General features: G+C 37.7%; 2 protein-coding genes across 2 annotated transcripts in view; both read left to right on the forward strand.

Moving 5' to 3' along the window:
• The first annotated feature begins 341 nt into the window (after window positions 1-341).
• LOC6631721 (pyruvate dehydrogenase E1 component subunit alpha, mitochondrial) lies at window positions 342-2,367 on the forward strand. The gene is made up of 2 exons (XM_002055127.4): window positions 342-690; window positions 750-2,367. Exons 1-2 carry the CDS (start codon window positions 535-537, stop codon window positions 2,238-2,240), a joined length of 1,647 nt encoding a protein of 548 aa, XP_002055163.1. The 5' UTR covers window positions 342-534; the 3' UTR covers window positions 2,241-2,367.
• A 96-nt stretch (window positions 2,368-2,463) lies between these two features.
• Window positions 2,464-25,537, forward strand: part of Proc-R (Proctolin receptor) — a 30,529-nt gene continuing 7,455 nt past the window's right edge. The window contains exons 1-2 of the mRNA XM_070211371.1: window positions 2,464-3,341; window positions 20,075-20,132. The gene's annotated coding sequence lies outside the window, so the exon portion shown is untranslated. The remainder of the gene's footprint in view (window positions 3,342-20,074; window positions 20,133-25,537) is intronic.

Raw genomic sequence — 25,537 nt, forward strand, 5'->3', positions numbered from 1 at the left:
GCGAACTGCATTTGGTGTTTGAAAGGGAGGGTTCAGTGTAGTTCCTAGTATTCGGCAGCTGCCGACTAGAACCTCTTACTTGTTAGACTTGGTAGGCGATAGAGCATAAATTGAAGAAGTGATAGCTTTAGACAGAGAGATAAAAAGGGTTTAGTTATATTGATTTGGACCATTAACCTGTTATCTTAATATGTTATATGTTTTATCAACACAAATGCTGCAATTGGGACAGGAAAAGAAAAACCAAAATATGTTTATTATAAACGCAGATCACATTGAAATATCAATCTTTAACTCAAATGTTTCATGAGCCTGTTTATTGTTTTATTTATTTTTTTTTTTGGCATTTTTATTTAGAAATTCTGTTATATTTTCCAATGCGGCGGTATTTTAAAATTATACTAAAATTCGTAATTTCTTAAATCTTTCGAAGATACATAAGCAATAGTTGTAAATTGATAGGGGGTAGGCCAAGAGGCGACCTACGGGCCTAAGAAGAAGCTGTTGCTCGAACCGTTAAAACTAGCTAGAGAAATGATGTCAGCAGCTAAACGAACGGCCAAGGGCCGTCAATGTTATATGCAATTTCAGTTACTCTATAATTTATGGGGGGGTAAGCGTAAGACGCGATTTATTTGGCGGCCGCAGCGTCATTTAAGTTCGGGCTGCTCAACGCTGACGCTGGAGAACGTAAGTTGCATATTTGGTCAAAAACATGTTCATCCATTGAGCTGGATTCTTCTACTTAGACTTTCAAGTGCTATGAGCTGGATAAGGGCCCACCGACGGATGTTGAACTGTCGCGTGAAGATGCATTGAAAATGTACAAGCAAATGGTGGAGGTACGTCGCATTGAGGTCACCTCTGGCAACTTGTACAAGGCGAAGCACATACGCGGCTTCTGTCATTTATATATTGGCCAGGAGGCCATTGCCGTCGGCATGTGTGCCGTACTTCGTAAAAAGGATAGCGTTATTACAGCATATCGTGCCCATGGCTGGTCCCATCTGATGGGCGTTCCATCATTGGGCCTAATTGGTGAACTTGTCGGCGTTAAGGGCGGTTGCAGTCGCGGCAAGGGTGGCTCTATGCATATGTATAGCGATAATTTCTATGGCGGCAATGGCATTGTTGGCGCCCAGGTGCCGCTGGGCGCTGGCATTGGGCTGGCTCATCGCTTTCGTGGCGATGGCGGCGTTTGTATAACATGCTATGGCGACGGTGCGGCCAATCAAGGTCAAGTGCATGAGGCGTTCAACATGGCCAAGCTGTGGTGCCTGCCCTGCATCTTCGTCTGTGAGAATAATCACTATGGCATGGGCACTCACATGGAACGGCATGCGGCCCTAACAGATTTCTATATGCGTGGGCAATATATACCCGGCCTCTGGGTCGATGGCAACCAGGTGCTGGCCGTGCGCAGTGCTACACAATTTGCCATTGATTATGTGCAGAAACATGGTCCCATTGTTCTGGAGATGTACACGTACCGCTTCGAGGGACACTCTATGTCTGATCCGGGCACGTCATATCGTTCGCGTGATGAGATCAAAAAGGTGCGCTCGGAACGGGATCCTATCGAAAGTTTCCGAAAGCAAATAATTGCACTATGCTTGGCCGATGAGGAGGAACTGAAGAAAATCGATACTGCGGTCCGCAAAGAGATCGATGGGGTATCCAAAAAGGTGCTCGCCGATCGCGAAGTAGGTATGGAAGAGCTTGTCGCCGATATATATTCAAAAAATATGGAACCCAAAATACGCGGCGTCTCCGGCTATATGCTCGACCATAAACGCATCTCGGAGGTTTGCTTTGGCAAGCCCAAGCGTACGCCACCTGAGGAGATCAACGATGTGCCCGTCGGTGATGCAGCACTTATGGCTGCCCAGCTGGAAGCAAAGCAGAAGCAGGACGCCAAGAAAGTCAAAGAGAAGCCAACCAAAGAGGGTAAGCCAAAAGCGGCCGGTGATGTTCAAAAAGGCGCTAAGCCAGCAGGTGATGGTAAAAAGGATGCTGAAAAGAATAATAAGCCGGCAGCAGGGGAAGGTGGTGCTAAAAAATCGGATAAGCCACCAACTGCAGCACCACCAGCTGCTGCAGCACCACCAGCTGCAGCACCACCAGCTGCAGCAGCACCAGCAGGTGCCACGCCACCAAAGGGGGCCGGGGACAAGCCGAAAAGTGGAGATAAGCCAAAAGATGGCGATACGCCAAAAGGCGATGACCAGTCAAAAGCCTGAATGTCACTAAAGACACAATCATTTAAATTAGAAGGAAGAATTTGAACTTCCACGTTAGTACAATCAGAAAGAGTAATAAATTTTGGCAACAGAAGCTGTTTCAGCTTTGCGCTTTTTACCAAGTTAACGATTAAGTCAACAACAGCTTTGCCAGCAACCCTTGCCGAAGTGTGAGCTTTTTGAAAGCAGCTCTGCGCCCTGGCTGGGCAGTTTGTGTGCTTTGCTTGACCAGCTCTCGCTTTAGCTTTTCACATTTTCCAGGCACATGTCGTTGAAAGCTCTGGTGCGATTGTCGTTTAAGCAAACGCAACTTGCAGCTTTGAGCTTTTGGCAGGCAGGCACCTGTTAGTAGGAGCTGTGTGACAGCTTTTAATGCTTGAGCTTTATTTAAGCAGCCCTTGCACTGACACCTGTAAGAGCTTTTGCGCATTTCTATGCGTTTTTGTTCTTTTCATCCTTCTCTCTCTTTCTCCGTTTCGCTCTGTCTTTATCACTCTCTACAATTGGCGCAAATCGAGTACGACGCGTTTCATTCATTTATCAAGTCGTTAAATGGCAGCTGCCCACGCGCTCACTGTCCGCCCAGCCTACCCCTGCTAAGCAGCACCAAACCCCCGCCCCATGTGCGCAGCCATAACGAGCCCCTCATCCCCCACAGCTGTAAACCCAAAGACCAGCCCGTCGCTGGCGGGACTTGTGCCTGTTGCGTGGCGGCATTCGATCTGCGCTGTGTTAGTCAGTCTCATCGCGATGCTCTGGCGTTGATCTTCACGTGCGCTGCGACGGAATTCGTGGTGCTCTTCAAACTGCTTCCTCTTCATCATTTTGTTTTATGTTACGAGTTTTTGTTAAATTTTTTTGTTTTTTTTTTTTGTGTTTTGTGCTTTGTTTTTGTTTTTGTTTAAGCCGCGTGCTGCGTGGGTGCTGAATATTGTGTGAATGCTGAATATCTTCAATATGTTTAATAATAAACGATCGTTTCACATTTGATTTTCGTTGGCAGCAGTCCATTGGCAAATATAAATAAATATAATAATAATTGAATAAACTCACTTTGGCGGCTTTTATACACATACATTAATTTCATTTTGTTTATTTACGGTATTTAAAAAAATTCAATATCTATATATTTATGTTTGGTGAATAAGTTATATATGAATATATATTTTGTTGCATAAAAAATTGCACATTTTTCGAAATTGATGTAAACTAATTTCAAACTTTTTATACCCTGAACACATTAAAAATGGGTATAAGTATATATATACTTGATCAGCATCAATAGCCGAGTCGATCTAGCCATGTCCGTCTGTCTGTCCGTCTGTTCGTCCGTCCGTCCGTCCGTCCGTATGTATTAACGCAAGGATCTCAGAACCTATAAGAGCTAGAGACTTTAAATTCAGGTGTAGGTGCTCCTAGTGCCTTCGCAGATCGAGTTTGTTTAAGATAATCGATAACTTACGTCGTTTCAAGCAGTCGATAAAAATCGATATCGATTTCCTGTTTTTTGGGTAATTTTGGTAAATAAGAGCTAGAGTCACCAAACTTGACATATAGCTTCTAATGTAGATTATATATATATATGCATTTGATGTTGGAAGAAGAGGGTTCAGGGTATCCCCTAATCGAGAGCTCCCACTAGAACCTCTTGTTGGTTTTCGGTTTTCGGTTTTTTCTGATTTTAATATTCTTTTAATAATTGCTTATTTATTAATTTTCTAATATTTATCGTTATTTTTGAAAATCTTTTTCTGCATTCGAAATTTTCAAAATGTATTTAAAATACTTTTTTTTTGATTCTGATATTGTTTTCATAAATGCTTACATATAATTGATAAATTGATAAAATTATTAGTTTTCTAATTGTTGTTTTAAATACCCTCGAAATTTTCGACATCTATGTCAAATATTTTCATTTTATTTTTAGATCTGATTTTCCTGATTTCTATATTGTTTAAATAAATTGTTATATTTCTCAGTTTTTTATTTTATTATTAATTTTCTAATTATTTTTATACCTTCCACAAGATAGTTTTAAAATGTTGTCATGAATGCTCGTCTCTTATTCAGCCAGATCGGATCACTATATCATAAAAGTAGTTGCCATAGGAACAATCGGTCGCAAACTTAGTTGATGTTTAAACAGAGATTTTGTTTTCAAGATAACTTAAATGTGAGTTTGTCTTTGGGAAAATGTTTTGCATTTTGAGATATCTTAACCCAGCAATGCGAGCCTTAGAATTCTCCTCACACATCTGCATAAACGTGCGCCTTATGTCCACAAGGGTATTTAAGCTTCGGCGTGCCGCAGTTAGCCATTGTTTCTTTTTTTATATTTTATTTAACTAACAATTTCAAATTTGAATACAATAATATTTCGTTTAGCTTTGCTTGTACTTTTCACATATATAAACTTTTGATGTGCTACCATTTAATACTTTATATGTTTTTTGATTGGTAGGTTTTTGCGTTATTTTTATTATCGCTTTATGGCAAACGTTTTATTTTTTATATTTTCGTTTTTTTTTTTTTTGGGTAGTATTAAGCGCAAGTGTTGACACTTTAATTTTATTTAATTTTGTTTTACACATTTTGATTATATTTTTTTTTATACACTTTTTATATGATTTTACTGTATATATTAACGCCCCACCGTGTGAATAGTTTCATTTAAATTCTTTGCCATTCTTTCATTTAACGCGTTGGTGCCTAAAACTTGTGCCAAATTAATGTGCATTTTCTGAAATATATTTATATTTTATACATATATATATATATTTTTTATGTCACATATTTTCAGCGTAAATTAGAAAAGTTAAAAGATACATGTTAAAGTTCTGTTGCGAGTTGTTGTAATGACTAAGTACATAAATATATAGTTAATTGTGTTGTGCTACAATATATGTATGTATATATATATACATATATGCATATATGTGTGCCAAAACTGTATGATAAATCTTTTGGGAGCAACGAGAAACATATTTCAAGGTAATGACATGTTCTATGCATAATTAAGTGTTTCTGAATTGATTTATTTATAATGCTCAACATTACTGAGCGCTTAAAGCTGAAGTCAAGCGCTGAGACAGCCAAAGGGTAAAAGTATATACAAATCTATATTATAAACACACGCATATACTTATACAGGCATAGGTATCCACAAAACGCAGGTGTGTCTTGCTGTCCGTTGTCTTTCAAGTGACACACTTGACGGGCAGTTAAGAGCAGCCGAACTTGTACTCTGTGCTTGTGTATATGCATAGAGTATATGTATAGCATATGTACTCGTACTCCTCATACACTTATACATGAAGCGCAGCCGATCTGGCATTATTTTGGTATTTCCGCTACATTTGCATAGCCGAATTTGAAATGCTCAACCTCCGCCCGCCCCGCCGCTTAGAGCCCGTAAGATCTGATGGTTATACGGACATATGCGATGCGGCGATAGCAGATTAAAATAATGCCAAGGAATCGCACACACTGTGCGCTTCGCAGCGCGTTTCATTCCAATTGATATTGTACATTTACATTGCCAGGCAAAACGGTGACAATTTTTTGGGCACATTTCGTATGCCCCCAGCCATCAGCCAGCATTCGAGAGTGAAACAGATATTATCTAAATTTAGATTTTGGAATTTGGTTTGATTTTTCAATTAATTCTTTTGTTTTTTTTTTTTTTTTTTTTTTTGGAGTTTTCGATGCTTGCACGCCAAATTTCTTGGGTGTATTGCGTGACTCGTAAAGTATTTGGTATAGGATATTTCTGAGCTCCAAAAGGTGCTCACTTTGTGCCGTTGGAAGGTAGACCGTAATTCAATAGCTAAGAATGCAATACCTACAGATAACGTATTCCTATCATTCTCACTGAGTTTCAAAGAATATATAAATATAAATTTATAAATCTTTGTCCAGAAACTCACTTCTCCAAACGAAACCAATAATAGTGACGTCCATCAATGCAGGAGCTTACTAATCCAATACAGATCGACTCTCTATTAAATGTCGGATATTCTTTAAAACAGGGTGCAAAAGCGTTTAGAGAAATTAGCTCATATTTTAATATAATATAAAAGAGATGAACATAAATCAAATCAAGCAGCTTATGTATAAAGAACATTTTATTCACGAACCGAACCTAAAGGCAGGCAGTTGTTTCGAACCGCGAACCGAACTACTGACCAATTTGTTTTTGAGCTTGCAGCACCGGACAGCGCAGCTGGGCTTAAGAAATCTGGTTCTTACATAATCTGCTATGAATAACATTTATAATATATATGTATACTATCAAAAAACATTATATTGGCGGCCATGGCGTATACGCAACTCACAAGAGCCACGCACATATGTGTGTATCAAATAGGTGTATTGATGTATATTTGTGTATGTGAATTGCCGCAATGCTTGAGCATTATACTCTGCACTGAATGCCCAAAACACAAACGCTTTCATTTTGAACTCAAATTACGCAAATGCTTTCAATTTCTTCGACCTTAGATGTGCCGGCTGAGGGGCAGTCGAAGCGCTTATAAAGATTGAGTAAGCCAAGGAAACAACAAACGACAGCTCATCCCGCATTTAATAAATAGACATAGTCACAACTACATACTTGAATATCATTGTGCAATTGAATAATTGAACAATAATGTGGCTGGTGTTGTCATTTTGTGCAACATATAATCAATTGTTGTCGCTCTACATTTTCGGGTGTGCGTTGCCTTTTATGTTCTCATTTTTCTTATTTATTAAAGAAGACAGTTGCACAATTTGTAGTTATAACAGAGTTGCTATGGGAGTGTTTCGAGCATGTCGACTAAGCCCATCTTGTTCTTTATTTGCCCATTCTTTCAGGAATAGTGTTACACAATGAATTAATATAGCAGAGTTGCTTTAGAAAGTGTTTCGAGCATTAGGCTATGCCCATTTTTATCGCATACTTCTTTTTTATTTCAGAACAGTTTTGTATAGGTAATTAATAAAGCTGAGTTGCTTTAGGAAATGTTTCGAGCATCTAGTCTATTCCCGTCTTCTCTGCATTCCTCTTTTAATTTAAAAACAGTGTTGTACAATAAGAAAATATAAGCAGTGTTGCTATATAGAACGTGCTTCGAGTATTTTGACAAATTCCATCGAGTCAATTTTTCAGTTTTATTGTCATAACTTTTTATAACAATTTGTTTGAGTCTTCTTGTTTATGTTGTCAATTTCCCTTTTTATTTTTCTTTGCTCAATTTCAACAATTTGTACAACTATAACAAAAACTGATGACGGGACCTTGAATCAAAATAGATTTTTATGCGCGACGTTCGCCGATCTCCGCACGTCACCAAATGCCATCTTAAAAGACCAAATGAATATTTTTGGCCCGTATTTGTATACGATTTTTCGATTCGTTTCTGTTCTGTTCAGTCCATTTTCTTTAGCCTTTCTTTTCGAAATATTTTGTAAAATGCTCGTTAGAGGAAAATGCAATTGCAATAAAATACAAATGCCTTTGTATCAGATAAGTTCGATCCAAACTCAAGTGGCGCTCCACAAAAGAATTAGATTTATATTCACCGCAAATGGAAATGAAATGAACCACGAAATTGAATTCTATGCTATGTAAATTTTAATGGAACAAATAAGAAAACTGCCACTGCAAAACTGAGTGCATGACTACAGAATACCCGGAATTATGGAAATGCTTGCGTTTAGCTTTTCTTATTAATATAATTATTGTAGAACATAATAGAATCTGAGCAACTAAAAGATAGTTTTTACGAAATCTTAACAAGATATGACTTACAATTAAGAAATAGAGGATACAGAGGTATTTCTTTATATTGTATCATGTCTGCAAATACAACAAAAGTTTTCAGAGGTACGTTTCGAGCCCAAGTCTAGTGTTTGGGTTTGATTTATAAACCTTTTATACATCTAGAAACTTCGTTTAATCTTTCAATTTAATATATTTATGCGGATAAATTGGCAAATCTCGTCATATTTTCAAACATACAATAAACCATTTTATTTGCATCAACCAGTTTTGCTTTCTGTTTGGAATTCCTGCCTCCAAGCGGTGAGGTTTATGCGGGGAAGAGAATACCCTGTTAGCAGAATACGAGCAGTATACCCTGTTATAAAAGTTGTTATCATCATGTTTACGTTTGCATCCTTTCTTTGGAGCATACTCATAAAAAGACAGTCTTAAAGATTTTTTTAATATTTCATTTACAAGCTCCACAAAGGAGTACACTTTTCTAAAGCCTGAGCACTTTTCTAAGTAAAGCATTTAATTCAACATACTCGTGACATATGTTGCATCTAATTGCCTTTGCGTAGCTTAAAATTTATTTAACATTTTTGAAAGTTACCTTTACCAAGTTACTTTTTGCATTAAATGATTGGGCTAAAAGTCAAATGCATATAACATATGTATATTCCTTAGGTATAATTGGCAGAAAATAGCTTTTATGCAGAACATGAACCTGAACACGGACCTTTATAGCAATTAGCTTCAGTTGTTGTTTTTGATGTTCTTGTTGTTATCGTTGTTGTTGTTGTTGTTGCTGTTGCAATTGGTTGTTCTTGTTGTACAAATTGAAGCTCACATCGCCTGTGTGCAATCTTTTTTATATTGCATTTTAATCGAACATCGGCCGTGACAGTTAACTGCTGAGTTTATACATGGTCCATTAATTGTTCGGGGATGCCAACCAAAAGTGAGAAAAAGTTCATAGTTGAAAACGAAAGAGAAGACAAACCAATTTGCGAAAAGTTGTCAAAAAACAATAAGCAAAAATTGTTGGGCGATACTTTGACAACAAGTTCATGTAAAAGTCAAAACAGACATAAATTGGCTTGAGTTTCCGCTGCGACTATTTGATCTAATAATATTTTGATGTTCCGTGTGCAAATATAAGTCAAATCTTCAATTCATTGCTGCATTGTTTAAAAATAAGATTCATTGTGACACCAAAAGTTATATCGACAATGGTACTTGATTTTATCTTTTAAACGTGTATCGCCCCTCTACGCGAATCTCATAAAATCAAGTAATGCTCTGTCTCTCTCTCTCTCTCTTTCTCTCTTTTTCTCTCTCTCTCTCTCTTTCTCTCTCTCCTTTTTCCTGCCTCTCTCTTCCTTTTTTCCTGTAATATTATTTTCCATCTCACTTCTATAATTTCACTTACATGCTCTCTCTGCTTTACCCCTGCGTTCGCTCCCTCTTATTAATCTGTTTCCACTCGGTATTTGCCTCGCTTACTTATCACCTTTCTATGCAGTTCTCATGGCCTCTAGAACGTCTGATGAATTGTTTTCTTCCGTGGTATACAATTCCATCATTTAGTTTTTGTTTTTATATTTCGTAATGGTATTTGCGGAAAAACGGGGAAACTGTAATGCCTCTGCTGCAATTAGATATCTAGTCGATTGGCTTGTGTCAGAAACGACAAATATAATGCGATTCCTCAAAGCCATAACAATAACAATAAAAATATCAAGCGCAAACGAAACAAAAACCCCGACCAGATGTCAACAGCGACAAAAACTGGTAAAATGTGGTCAGTACAATATGCGGACGACGTAATAGCCCACGTATTATTTATTTTATGTTATAAATAGAAGTCAACAAAATAGAAAAAAAAAAACATAACAAAGTAAAGAAAAAGAGAGGAAAGAAAAGCCAACGAGTGCGTGCTTCAGGACTGCTCGACTTCATAATACTCTGCAGTAGTCGAGGAAGCTATCTTAAAGGTGCAATATTATTTGTGTGTGTGCATTAAGACGTGTAGCTGAGCTATAAAGACAGATCAGGGCTTCTTACGCAAGAACTCTGCATGACTTCGTCGGGAAGGGAGGTCGAGCAACTCTTCCTGACCTAGGGTGTTCCAATAGATAGGGCTGGTCCTAGTTCTACTGCCTCTCTATTGTGATTATGATGATATACATAATGATTATATACGTTGGCCTGCACTTAAATTTACATTTAAACTCACATCTCAGAGAAACGCGTCATTTGTCCATATGAATTAATCAAAAATCAGTAAAAAATATGATAAATCAAAAATATATTATATATAAGTATGTTGTAAAGGATGTTTCAAGCTGCACCATTTGATACCCTCGCCACACACCTTTTAAAACTGCAGGGTATTATGATTGAAGAAAAAATGGACAGAGAAAAGCAAAAAGCGAAAAGCAACTTGCAGATAAGACTAATTCAAGCGAAATGTTTTCTCTTTTTCGAGAATCGCAACAAAAACAATTGAAATGCGAGGGAAAACGTTACAAACCGAGTGAAAAGCCAAAACAAAAACGAAATTTTAAATCAAATGCAGATGATTTCAGAGGCAGGTGAAAACAATGACAGTAGATAATGTATATATGTGTGTGTGTGTGTGTGTGCGTGCGTGTGTGTGGGCTTATGGTTTTGTGTGTGTGTGCTGTGTTGTGCTGATCCATTAGGCAAAAGATGGCCTGATTCAGCCTAATGACGAATCTTGGACAAGTGTGAAAACTCAAATGGAAAATGAGTCCAGAATCCGGATTGACAGCTCAATGTCGCTGGGAATTTGATAGATGGGTGGCTCACGTTACTGTTGTTGTTCTTGTGGCTTCTGTTGTTGTTTTTGTTGTTGTTACTATTGTTGGTGGCACGTCAACTAGTACAGCTGCATAATTGAATCAGTGCGAAAATTCAGAGAGCTTTTAGCTATTTGCAAACTTAAATTGACAATGACAAAAGCCCAAAAGAACACAAAGAAAAGTATAATCAAAAATTTAATAGCTAAGATCAGCTAAAACTGCACATCGTAAAGTAAATTTAAGCTATTCAACTTGTTCAATACAGAAACAATTAAAATGTTGGTCTTTGGCTGTTCCATGTTTAAATATCTTTGCATTCATTTGGGGATTATACGATATCTCAGTTGCCAGCCATTAGGCTTCATAATATCCAACACCACACCATTTTTGTAAAATTTAAATATGGATTAATATAAGATATATAATAATATATAGTGTTTAATTTTAATTCCATTTCGATAATATTAAGTCAAAACGATAAAAGAATAAAGAGTGAGAGTTTCACAAATATCTAAAAATTTACAAAAATAAATGAAGCAAAATCAATTTTCCACCAACTTTTTTCAAGATCATCTTATAAGATGAGATATTGACCGATGCGCATTTGACTTAAATCAAGCACTGCAAAATACCTCTTGATTTTGTAAATTCTCTAGAAAACGTAAAAATGTCCTTAACTATTATCAATATTATACAAATTCTGCTTTAATTAGACGGCGATTTTCCAAAATATAGGCAAAATATGTGCCAACATGCTTATATCTTAGAAAGACGAAACAGTTTTTCCATCAAAAACTGAATTTTTATTCGATTTTTTAACAGCTATTTCGATCTGCGATGCGACTGTACAATAGATAATGACTCATATGAATTCTAAATAAAATGCCAAACGTATTCGATAATTTTCCAAGAATATAAAAACAATATAAAACTGCCTTCTGTTTATAGTGGGAACTTAATTAAATTGAACTATACTCAGATATTAAATGGTTGCATTTGTGAATGCCAGGCACGTCGTCGTCTGTGCTGATGCGATATGGTGCCATAATTTAAATAGTTCACATAAAAAGTATTAAATCAAAATTGAAATGCAATAAAGCGGTAAGCGCTAAATAATTGACATGTCCCCTCTTTGGCAAACAAAACGCATTTTAAATTTAATTTGCCAATATTGTCAGACCAAATATACGATGTGTATACACGCAGACCCACAAACATGCCCACCTATATACGCATACATACATATATAAGGCATAATCTCGACTATATGCATGCATATATATATATATATATATATATATATATATATACCTACATACACATATATGAATACCGCTAGGCGCATGTGTGTGCCTGTATTTATTTAAAGCTCATATCGTGCATAGGCACGTCAAGGCACGTGCGCGGCTTAAAAGTTGGCAAAATGAATACTGAAACGACAATCGCAAATCACAAGCGCAAAATTTATGCACGTGACGAATTCGGTTGACCCGGCTAAAAAGAGCGCGTCTGACGCACTAAAAACGTAGCATTAATTGATTAATTATGCAAATTTAAATGTCATGCTGGCCAAAACAAACAGCACAAAAAAAAAATAAGAAAAAAAAAAAAATGGAATATTTCGAATTGAAATGGATTAGAGTGCTGCAAAATGCTTAACCAATGAATACACTATTTAGGGCTATCATCCTGTCATTTACAACACTGACACCAGCTGCAACAGGAAACTGAAGGGCCCCCAACAGCTGAACAGTCACGGTTTGGGGGAACAGGCTGTCATAGCTGGAGCTTTTGGCCTTAAGTTAGCTTAATTGTATTAAGTCAATAAAATTTATTAGTTTTAAATTCTTTTTAACTTACATATTTGACAGAATTTTACATTCTGTACAACTTTAACTCACGTTTTGCATATTTGTGGATTAACGTTTCCAGGCAATTTATCCACATTGTAAATATTTCAAATGTGAAATTTATTTGAAAAGTTCTCATAAAGCATACTAAAAATATTTGTTATGCATACTTGTCTGTAAAATTACTCAACGAGTAACATTTAAAAAAAAATTGACATTTATATTTTTTCAGTCACATTGCCCACGCACAAATTTTTAAGTTCACCTAATAACTTGACAGACATTTTTCTCACTTAAGTTCCGACTAAGTTAATTCAAGTGCTGGGCTCTGAGTATTCTAGTTCTAATTCGTTATATCATTTAAGAGCTCACTAAATGTATACTTAGCTGTATATGCTGTGAAGTGTTTATGACTTAATGCAAACCGTAACGTTTGATGCAATTGTTGATGACAATTTGATGGGGTTTACGCAACGCTAAGCTCAGATGTAAATCAGTAAAGTGCCTTAATGCATGACAGTGTGCGTGACGAATGCTTGATGCCCATTGAAAGGGTATATAAAGCGTCGAAATGCAGCAGCAAAGCCGCCAGACAATTACACATAAACAAACAGCAGCTCACAGGCTCAGTAATTCCCGTGCACCAGTTACAGCACTCGTAAACTCGTACACACACACACACACACACATATTAACACATTTTTAAAAACCTCTCACACATACTGGCTCACTAATTAAGTGGCTTTGGCTCGCTTGGCCAGCTACATTGCGCGTGCCAATGTCCAGAGTTTCCACCTGTGCGTATACGTAATTAATTCCATTATAATCTCTTACGCATAATAAAACAACAGAGCAAACAACGTAGAGCAAAAACAACAATAACAACGTCAGGCAGCAGACAGCAGGCAGCGGGCATCATAATACATTTCGCCTTGTCCCAGTGTCCACAGTCCATGGATCTGGGTTCCAGTCCAGGGCCATGAAAATCCTCAACATGCGCCTGCAATTAATTGACACTGAATTCATTTTCATTGAATTAAATTATATCGTATATGCCGGTCTGTATATGCAAATACTTGTGTATATATTTATGCTGGCATAATTTGCTTTCGGCTCGACTCTAAAAATATACGAAAAAACTGAAGACAGCATGCCAATGGCACTGCCATTCCCCCGACCGCTCTCAGCGCCCCCATATTGATAGCAGGCCATTCTAAAAGCTCATAAATATTTGTTGTTCGGCTTTTTGCGCGATTTTTATGAGGTACAGCCGAATTTTGTTTATAAACAAAAGTAAAGAAATAACCAATTGATGGACACTGGCAACAAATGATGGCTAAATAATAATAACAAAAGGCAACAACAATAATAACAATAACACAAAAGCAAATGGCTGCGCCAGCTAACAACAAATGCATAGTCAAAATTAATTGTATAAATAAACACAGGCGATAAAGCTAAAGCGAAAAGAAAGCAAGCAGGAAACGTTGCACACAGAAGCTACCGACTGTTGTATACCTTGTAGGAGGAACGTAAGCCTAATTTGTGGGCATGGCAGCTCCATACAAGAAGTGAAACTTCAATTTAAAAACCAAATTGTTTGAGTTAGATATTAAATTTCCCATACATTGAATACTTACAGGGGTTTGAACTTTAAGCTTCGTGTTAAGGGTGCCATCGCTTAGTAAACGTTCTAATCAAGTGATTAATCTTGTAGATAATAGAATGACCCGACTTTATACGTTATATAACTATATATTTGATCAGTATCAACAGACGAGGCGATGTAGTCTGTTTCTTTGCAAGCTAGCCACTCAGTATTAAAGTTATCATGATACTGATACTCCGTCACTGTGTTGAAGACAGTTCATATGATGCCGAAATCAGCCGGATTGGACCACTATATCTATATAAAGCTTTCTTAGAAATGATCAATCGAAGATTAAGTTCTCGTAGCGAACACTTTTCATTAGATAGCCAGACAAAGCCTGGCATTTACGAGTTTGATCAACATGGAACAACAACATCATATAGGTCTGTAAAGAGAATCGGAAAGAATTTCCAATTTAGTTATTGTATAAAAAACATTTATTAAGAAGTTTCGCTTTTCTAACATATCTGATAAGCCGTATCGAATCGGATTTATTTATTATATGTTTATAGATCTAATCGTTTGGAAACAAAGCTTACATATAACAAAATTTCTGTGTCACATTTCTGCAAGTGTATTTAATTTTTGGCGTGCAGCATTTTCTTGTTTTGATTTGTAATTTTTGAGGGCGTGACTAAAATATTTGTTTAGCTCAACCAACAAACAAAATTTTGGCTTCTCTAGATCTGTGTTAGTTATAGAATTTAACGATTTGTGTGGGCGAAAACAAATCTTAACACTAAAGCCCACACGTCTCTACTCTTCTACAAACAATTGCTTCTTATATAACAACAGTATTTATTTAAAAGAACAGCTTGCTAAAATGTACATCAAGGTTTTATTTTTGAAATTGTGCTTGTAATTTTGTATCTATTATCACAGCAAGTGAAGAAAATGGAATATCATGACAATGGCATGATAAACACAGCAGATAAAGAAAAAAAGACAACAGAAATGTATTTAATGCAATTAAGTTAATAGGGAAACATGTGTTTTGCCATTGTTTAGAACTTGAATGCGAATATACCAATATTTATAAGTACATGCACCTGTAAGATAAATGTGTATTATATTTGTTTTTCGATTCGTTGAGCATCTGAAGAGATTGAATTATCTTTCTGCATATGTAGTTATGCACTAAGCGAATGACGTACACGCGCAAATCTATCAGCAAGATGAGCAATTTTTTCAAATACACAAGGAAGTAAAGTGTGGGTTGGATTAAGTACGATTAAAGAAGGGATAGTAGAGAGAGAAAGAGAGAGAGAGGGAGAAAGACAGAGAAAGGAAAAGTCAACTTGAGCAAGAATGGGCTTATTAGATTACCAACGCAGCTTGTTAAGGTTCTTTATAATTGTAAACAATGAAAGTCTGTAAGTTCTACTTAAATACATGAGAATCGCATAGTAAGGCGATATTTAACAATAATTTTTGTTTGATTTGTAGCAGTAAAAGTTATCATGAAATGAAATAAATATGGCCCACATTTGTAAAACATACGCTGCGTATATTACCCGGCCTAGTAGGGGCCTTACTTGCTTAAATGAATGCTTAATAAATGTCTGTGCATGCTTCTGATGGCGGCATAAGCATTAGTTGCAAGCTGAGCGACAGTGTTGCCACTGTTTCGAGCAACGCACACGAAACAAGGTCGGTAACAATGTTGTTTTCTCTACTGTGCGCGATATGAGAATAGGAATGAGAACCCTGCTGGCACAAAACATGTGCAACAATGTTTTTATTTGCCAGCGCTTATTTTTAGTTACTTTTTTGTTTTTTAACATTTTTTTCCCACTTTTTTTTTTTTGGACAAGGCAAGACACGAACTTGCCTGAGCGGCGTCTGGCGTGAAAATAACTTTCTAAATAAACGCAACGTATAGTTGGTAACAAAGGGGGCAAGCTCACAGCTACACACACACATACACTCACACACACGCAACATACACAACACATATATACGTGCAACACTCTATACCCATAGTTTGCTGTCTGAGCATTTTCGTGACGGTTTTTGTGATGGCGCGGAGTTTTCCTTGTATCGTTTTCGTTTTATTGCTGTGCAGATTAGAGTTGCGAAATTGTTAAATTTTCGTTCTTTTGTTTTTTAGCGTTTTGCTTTTAATTTGTTTTCACTGCTGCTGCAGCAGCAGCAGCTTTGACTTCTTTGTCCAATTTGAGTCACATTTTCCGTTCCGTCCGTGTGCTGAACCCTTTGCACTAGGAGGGCACTCTCTATTCCTCTTCTAGCGTCAACTAATTGGCAACTGGCTTAAATAAGGATTAATATTCGACTGGTTAATATGATCATTTCGGGATGAGAAAAGAAACAAATTAAATTACCAAAGCCACTTTAAAGTCTAACACACCTAGTTCCTAAAAGTTCACTCAACAAGGCGTGGCCCTTAGCGAATATTATTCAATGTTTACTTGCAAAACTAAATATATTTTGGTTTGTTATGTAAAAAAGAACATCTGGAGTTGTAATAATTAATTAATAATAATTAATTTGATATATTCGAACTGCTGTATCAATTATCAATTTATTGATAATTACTGAAAAGCTACACTGCGCTCTCACATTATCAGCGCTCGATCTAACCTAACAACACTACAGAACAAAAAAACGTTATTGCTTATGTTCACGGTTCGTGCCAACTTTCTGGCTTAATTTGAAGTTTGTTTCTGGTTTTCTTTGCGATTCGTTTGGCATATGATTCGAATATGAATATATCTCAAGGTCAAATAAATAGGAAAGTAAATAGTGTACGAATTAAGCATAATTAAGCATAAGAGAGTTTAAATATTTTTCATCGAAACTTGTGGAATTAAACTAAACGGTGTTTGTAGCAACACCGAACACTACTCTCCACAGAGAGTTTGGTCACATTGCCTGGCAAATTCCGTTACGCAGCTGTAAGCAACTCAGGCTGCCAAGCAACCACATGTGGCAGGTGGCAGGTGGCAGGTGGCAGGTGGCAGGTGGCAGGTGGCAGGTGGCAGGTGGCAGGTGGCAGGTGGCAGGCGGCAGGCGGCAGATGGCAGGTGACAGTCAGCGGGTAGCCGGCGCATTTTACATACGACGAATCCTAAACGTTGTCGTCGCCGGCGGCGGTTCGCTGCAAATTATGCGATGCGCTTGCAATTTGCCGCTTGCTGTGTCATGTGTTAATATTTCACACACGCAAACGCACATAGACGCACACACACACACACCCACACCCACACACATGCTATAAAATTTAATTAATGCGTAGGTGTTGCAGCGGCAGCAAGCCGCAACAGGCAGAAGACTTGTTTAAGCCGCGACGCCGCGTTCCCTAAAGGCTTCGGCTGCTTATTGCATCTACGGGCTGGATTCGCGTTTTCACATTGCCGTTGCTCCTGTTGCTGCTGTTGCCTTGCAAAGTGCTTTGTTAATTAGCCAACTGGCGATGCTGCTTTTCCAGCAATAATTTGCGCCCGCAAGTATGCAACACATTTGGTGCCAACAAGCGTGGGGGCGCCCCAGGCTATGTGCGTGTACGCCTGCATTGTATTTCGCACACTATTTGTCAATGTCAGGACAGCACATAAACGCACACACACACACGCACCCATACACACACAAACACTTTCATACGCAGGCGGGAACACACAAAGTGCTTGGGTAGTCAACAACTACTTTGGTGTGGCCGCAGCTGCATCGCGTTTCGCTAAATGTTAATGCAACCCAGTGACCCACAGAGTGGGGCATCAACATGCCCCCATTTGCCTGCTATCCCCCTGCTGCTCATTGTTCCCCTATCGTTACTCAATGACGTTGGCGCATCAACTGGCCAACAGTTTACACAACGTGTTAATCAAATGCAACGCTCAAAGTGTCGCTCATTTGCTTTTTCATAGCAGTGGATAGCAACAACATGTGGCTAGACTGTAAAAGGGCAGCACTGCCCGTGCCTCTGGCACTCATCAATGGTGCATCAATCAGCGACCGGACAACAACAAATGCCAGCCAGACACAATTGCCCAACAGCCCACTGCATGGGCATGTGTGTGAAATGATTAGCCAGTACGGGCCATGGCAAACATGGGTTGTAAAAACTCCAGTTGTTAAATATGCTTCTTTTTTTTGTTCTATTTTGGCTACAAAGCTGAAAATGTCTTTAATCAGAGCGTACATGCATTAAAAACAATTAACTTTAATAGCCAGTCGGCTTCCTTTTCTCTGGGCAAGGTAAAATGGGGCCAGAGGCAAGGCATGTAGCACATTGTAGGGGCTTGCTTCAGAAACTTTCTTAGCACAGCCTTAAGTATTTATTTATTGTCACTCAATTCTATTCTATTATCGATTATAAAAAAAACTGTTTGTATAAACATTTTTTAAAATTAGCTGTGTCTTAAAGATTTTTATTTAATGGTAATTACATACAAGCGTATCTACTTCCACAAAACCTATTTTAATGATCGCAAAGCCTTTTTTGTTTTGAAATCAATGAAATACAATTTGCACTTTTGAATTTGTTAAAACAACAACAATGCTTGTTATATTTTTTGTTGTATTTCTTAAGTTATTTTTGCCAAATCTTGACTTTTAGTATTTAGGAATAGTGGGATTGGAGTGCGATATTCAAATGAGCAGCTGATGGACCTCAGAACGAGTCATAGTTAAATATATGCGAATCAGCCACAAAGGGTTTCTGGGCGGGTCTGCTCAAAACGATGACTTAGCTCAAGACAATGAAACACTTAGCTAAATCTCTTTAATAAACTCTTCGGTCTAATCTGTTTTAAACGGCCCATTTTATATGATTCTATGCTTCTAGTTTATAGCTTTATGTGTCGAATACTTTTGCTGTCATGAATCGGACTTAAATCATTTCTGGCTTAATTTGAGAATTATCTAAAGCTTTTTTGGCCAAAGTAATTCCAATTTATTCAACTCGAACAGTAACTTTCATTTAACGAACTGTTCTAGTTAAGAAAAGTTGTTTTGATTTGCTGCGATTTTTTGAATATATGTTATTTAACTTTTCATTTTGTCATAATGCATATGAGCCCAGGTTATAGTCTTTAAATTTGTCATTTGATGAGTTTTTAATTCTAGTTTCTAGTCATATATTGAATGTGAGCTCTGCGGGCATGCACAGCTATATCTAAGACCTACAGGTGCTTGCTTTATGCGCTTGGCCATTAAAACAATTTTACTAGCCAATAAAAAATGAGCTTTAATCGCTGCTCGCACTGAAAACGGTTGCGTAATTTTACGACACTTAAATTGCGGCAGAGAGAAATAAAAAAAAATCGATGCCAGTTGCTGCCCAAAAGAACTTAAAATGCATTTCAATGCTGAAGCTGAATAAAAAATCTGTCGTAAGCATTTTTTAATATATATTTGCTTGCTAAGTACTTATATATCAAGTTAATATGTTGCTGCACACCCAAACATATACACACATAGGCAAACACACCCAAAGGGCAAATGTATTTGGGTTGGGTGCTGTATGTGCGCGCCCTAAACTATGCAACACATTTAGTTTGCATGTTTGTGCAACGCATCTTTTCTAAACTCTGTTCCCAACGTGAAAGTGGGTAGATTTATGCTGCGTTCGCATATGATAATTATTTTATAATCGTTTACGTTTGATTTACCAATTAATTTAATATACTTTATGCAGTTTTTGGAATCCTCTCATATGGATATTATAATTAATTACCAATATAATAATTACCAGGCATTTTTCAACCTTGTCTAAAGCTTTATTTTTTGTTAAATTCTAGATCAATTTTCGACAGATCATTAGATCAAATTTCATCCCATTTCGCGACCAAGGAAAATGTGAGTCAACCTTTACTATCTTGAACTTATGCTATTATGATTATTTAAGGACCTTCAATTTCATTACGGAAATTATGACATTGGCTATCTTTGCCATGTCCACACACCTCATTAGAGCAACAATTGTGTCCACCATTTTGAAGTTATCAAGCACTGCAAACAGGGTATCTAACAGCGTAAGCTGTCGACTGAAACACTGGGTTTTTTTTTTTTAGCTCAGCCGCCGTCTGTCTGCACCTTGGTGAGGGGGGCAGCGGGTACGGGCAAGCTTTGGGTGCCAACAGAGGAGCAGCAGCCGAGCAAAGCGCAGCGCCCTGAAATGTATGCGAATTTGCATAGAAAATAGACAGTTTGGAAAATTGCATTCCATGTTGATAACTTAAGGCCAAAGCAGGCGTTGTCGACGACTCTGACGTAACGTTCAGCAGTTCGTTTCTGTGCGAGTGGAGTTAGTGTGTGTGTGTGTGTGTGTTTGGGTGTTTTTGTGTGTGTGGAGAGTATGTCCTGATTGTCCTGATGCTCGACGCCAGCTGTAACTGAAACGGGCTTCAAGCACGCAACGCATGTGCATAAATAACTTGTTTAAATTTTATGGCAATGGCCATGGACAGGGTCCATCCAGGCGACTGTAACTCCTACAGCACCTATGACAACCATAGCACCTACTGCACTTGTCACCCAATTTATAAAGGACGGCGATCCGCACAACTAGGCACTTATAAACGCTGCCTGGCCGCACCTTGAGCGAAATGCAATTTAGCCACACAGCCAAAGAACGTTCCAGTTGAAGTTGAAGTTGATATGCTGTCAGTGTCTGTGCCCAGGTTGATTGTGACCAGGTCTAGTTGCCCGCTAACGTCTATTCTGTGTCCTTTGCCGCAGCGATGGGAGCCTGCATTTTTAAATCAAACTCACAAATACCTGAACACCCATACTCTGTTGGCATAACCTATATAAGTATTTCAGCAGGATATGCTGCCACAGTAGCTCAGCTACTTCTTTTATGGCAAACGTTTCCAAGCAAGTAAGCTTGAATTTATTGCGAGCAAAGAATATTCTGAAAATGAGATTATAATTATTTAAATATTTTCCTTGAGTTCCATCAAGTAGAGTTTGCTAAGATATTGTTATTTTGTAAGCCACTTAAATGATGATCAAGTCGCTTTTAGTAAGATATTAGATTAGCTTTGTAGAAATCTTGTTTTTGTTAATAAGTATAAAGCACAGACCTGTAGCATCTTTAAGTACAGGGTATACTTTTTAAGCATTCTTACTTGTGCTTTCCTTTTCGGTGTGTCTGTGTAGAGTTTTGTTTATCGTGTGCAGCTGCTTTGCCATTTCCCCCCTTTTGACTGTCTCTGTGTGTACACGGAGCAGCAACAAGATAAAGTCAAATAGTTACAGGCGTATCATTTCGAGCAATCTGACTAGGTTCCCAGGAAGCCAGCCAGCCGGTCGGACGGCCGTCGAGTCGGTCCATTCCATTTAGTCAGTCTTTTTCAAACAAACAGTATGTAACTTCGCCTGGTTTTTGCATCATTTTCTTTTCTATTTTTTTTTTTTTTTTTTTTTTTTTTTTTTTTTTTTTTGTTGTTCTGTAAGTCCTTAACGCTGCGCCTTATGACACTGCGAAGACGAGAAAGTCAAGGTATATCTGCATCTGTGATCGAAAAGTCAAAAATAAATATAAATGTAATAAATGCAAACATCCCTTAGATGGTAAGCCTGTTGGTAAGCGAGCCGCTTTGAAACCCAAATTTCAATAGTTTATTTATCGCAAGCCAAACCGTAAACAGCAGTTGAATAAAAAATGACGAATGAAAATCTATACCGAGCCAAATACGTTCAACTATTATAGATATCCTGAATACTACATTACAAAACCTTGTTAAATATAAATTCTTGGATTCATTAATATGGAATACAAGGCTGGAAACCGTGAAACGAGGTATATCCTAATTTTAGATGGTTTCGCTGTAACGATTCTGACTTTAACGTACCACGCAAAGTATAGAATTTGACGGCTGTCAAAACTATCTATAATGAGACTATTAGATCGTTATGCAACACTAGTAGCTGGGTCATACTGTTGCACAGAAACCACATGTCCAGCTTAACCACTTTCAGCGGCGCAGGGTATACAGAAATATGAGAAAAAGCTCAAAAGCCGCTACGTGGATTTCAGCAAAGTCGAGTCCAACTTGTCTGGGGTACAATTTAGTTTAAAATTTAAAGTTTGCCTTAAACGATGCTTAAATGCGGGCTTATCGGGCGAGGGAAGACCACTTTTAAAGCACCTAACCAGCTAGACAATTTAAAGTTTCCGAGTTGCCAGCCAATTAGATGGGAAAGCAGCGACGTGCGTTGGTCTTAGCTTGAGAAAATGGCACAGCTACTTGACTCGTTGTTGCTGTTGCACGTTGTAGTTGTTGCAGGTTGTTGTTGCTGTAACCACTGAGCCTCTCACTAATTATGCAAAAATTAGTTGCATCTCGGGCACAACAAAAAAAAAAGAAAAAAAAAAACCTAACTGGAACGCGGCCTGCCAGCGACGACATATATAAACAAGCAAGCACAAATATCAGCGGCATGCCGAATATTAAATACCCTTTTCGGGTATAACTAAACACAAAACGAATACCAACTTTTTGATTTAGGGAGCCTATGTTCAAACGCTTTTGCCTAAATCGTGACGTTTATTGGAGATCGTGAATAAAACTCAAGACACCTTTCAAAACCTATAATATTCCAATTCTTTTTAATTGTAACGTTAATTGATTTTTTTAAAGACAATACATCTCTATATATAAAACTGTTTGTCCTCACAAGCGAGGAAATTGAAATTTTCACTGTAGCTAACTTATGTGATGAAGGTGCACGTTAAGATGGCGTTTCGGAAAATTTCACTGGCATGTGTGTTAAAATCGAAACACTGTATGCAACTTTTTTGTATATCAACCGATTGGCCTCAAACTCATTTTCAAAGATCTTTTAACCACTTCATTTGAGGAATGTTTCACACTTTTCCAAAAATACATTCCTCCTTGGTGGTAAGGATTTATATGAAATATCATTTGAAAAGTGTCCTACATTTTTCGCAAAATCAAAGTTACTTCGGAGCAAAGTGCGATTTAAGATTTTTTTTTTGGTGAAGCTTCAAGTTTTGTTCGATTTGCATCAAACTTATATTCAAAGCTATACATACAAATTAAATAAATACAAAAGATTTTGAAAGATAATTTATTTTATACGTGCCACGGGCAGGGCCAGAGTATATCCACTTTTTATTATATTTTTGGATTCACTTGACGTTGAAAAAGCTGTGACAAAAATTATGGTACCTTCTGCAAGGGTATGAAAAGCTGACAATTCTGCGCTTTCCTTCAGTTCTGGTCTCTACATTTTTTCGCACGTAGCTGAAAACCGCGTGCCCGCGGGTGTGTGTGTGTGCTTCTCTCTCGCTCTCTCTCTCTCTCTTTCTCTCTCTCTCTGTGTGTGTGTGCTAATTTAGGCGTCTTTTGTTGTCTCCCGCCTGAATGACATACACAGAGTTAGGCACAGAGCGTGGGAGCGCACGAAAAATGGCCGCCTGTCGTTTGTTGTTGCTGTCGTGGTATGGCAGCTCAAAATAATAAAAAGAAAAAAAAAAAAAAAACGGAGAAGATCCAAAAAAATAATAAACAACAATGCGACTTTGTCTGTGAGTGGGCCATGCGGTTGCAGCTGCAGCTGCAACAGTTACAGCAACAGAATTCTAAACAGCACAGCCAAGCAATGCGGCTGCTTTCCATTGGCATGCCCCAGCCCCCGGCCGGCACAGCTGCATTGCCCATCGCCCCTGGGTGTTTGTGGTGCCGTTTAAGCATAACTTTCATATTCATTCATGCGTTCTTACATTGATAGCCAAGTCTCTGCCTGGCCTAAAAGACGAGACAAGACCACAATACCAAATTGTCGAATCACATGGCTAATGAGCTTGAGCGGTGCGTATACGTAATTTTTCGATATGTTCGCATTTTTGTGACCAATCAAACATTTAATATTTCAATTTATAATTTTACATTTTGGAATAAGCCTTTTTCCTTAATTACAAAGAAACAGAAATAGTGGGCAAATTTTTCTTTCTTTCACAATAAATTAATTTTTTAGAAAAGCAATGTTAGAAAGATTTTGTCTTTTTGGGGAATTTTTCTAAAATGTAGGGTCAACATTTTTTTTTGACTTAGAATCATAATAAATTCATAATAAAATTAATGAAATTAAAAAAAAAGGTATCTTTCTTCTTCTTCAAATGAATTTAGCTGTTTTTAGCTTTATTTCTTCTACTTGTGGTTGATTGACCTAAGAATGTAACCTATTTATTAATGAATTTGGTTAAAGCCATGCCTAGAAACTTGTTAGATGTTTATGCAGGACATGTTATTATACGTCTAGGATCTCATTAATTATACATATTTTTGATCAGTATCAATAGCTGAGTCGGTAAAACCATGCCAGTCTGTCTATTTCCGTACAAGCCAGAGTAACAGGCTATATCTATATCGAAATAGGCCGGAGCACCCCCTATTATTTATAGCTGCAATTTAATCAGTTTTTGATTAAGACCTTTTTTGTATTCAATATACCTTGACCTTAAGTTCTACTATGCAACATACATATGAGCTACATCGGACTTCTGTACAGCTCTCGAGGATGAAGAGGATGAGGTATAAGAGGAATAGGTCGACCAATGTGTTTTTTCGCCATATGCCTACAGGGATATTTAATCTTCGGCGTGCCGTTGTTATATTATTCTTTGTTATTTTCTTTATTCACATTCATTTTGATGTCTACAATGAAATTTATCGGAATCTTTTAATGTGCTTTGCTTGAAATCCTTTGCAGCCAAACGCGTTTAGATCATCGTTAGCTTAATTTTAAAGACATTTTTTTGCCATATATCTTGTGCGTCCATTAAGTTGCATATTCGCTGGCTGCTCGGATGGCTTGTTACTTTATAATTTGGCTGGTGTATTGCCTCGGTTTACAGAAAGCGGAGGCAAAAACTGTAGCGTCCGTTTTATTGCTCGCTAATCATCGGTTATATCGGAAGCTTCCATCTTGGCTCCAAATGATTTATGGGACCCGCATGGATTGGCATTGATTCAATGCAGGTCGGGTGCCAGAGAGGCGGCAGCGGCCTCAAGGACGTCAAGAAGAGTACTTGTGCATGTGTGTGTGTGTATGTGTGTATGGGGGTGGTTGGTTAAAGGTTATATATCTTTTATTTGGATTCTTGTCTTGAAATTGTTGCAGATTTTGCAACTGCCACTCGGCTATTTGTCTTGAATTACTTTTCGATTTGCACTTTACACTTTACACACACAGACACACACACGCCCAGGCACATACAGATAGACACCCAA

This window comes from Drosophila virilis, chromosome X (assembly GCF_030788295.1).
Source record: "Drosophila virilis strain 15010-1051.87 chromosome X, Dvir_AGI_RSII-ME, whole genome shotgun sequence".
Lineage (NCBI taxonomy): Eukaryota > Metazoa > Arthropoda > Insecta > Diptera > Drosophilidae > Drosophila > Drosophila virilis.

Excerpts from the sequence above, each read along its gene's own strand:
- LOC6631721 (XM_002055127.4), top strand. The coding sequence starts at position 535 with ATGATGTCAGCAGCTAAACGAACGGCCAAGGGCCGTCAATGTTATATG. Across the intron at positions 691-749 it reads CAACGCTGACGCTGGAGAAC|ACTTTCAAGTGCTATGAGCT; the intron begins GTAAGTTGCATA and ends TCTTCTACTTAG.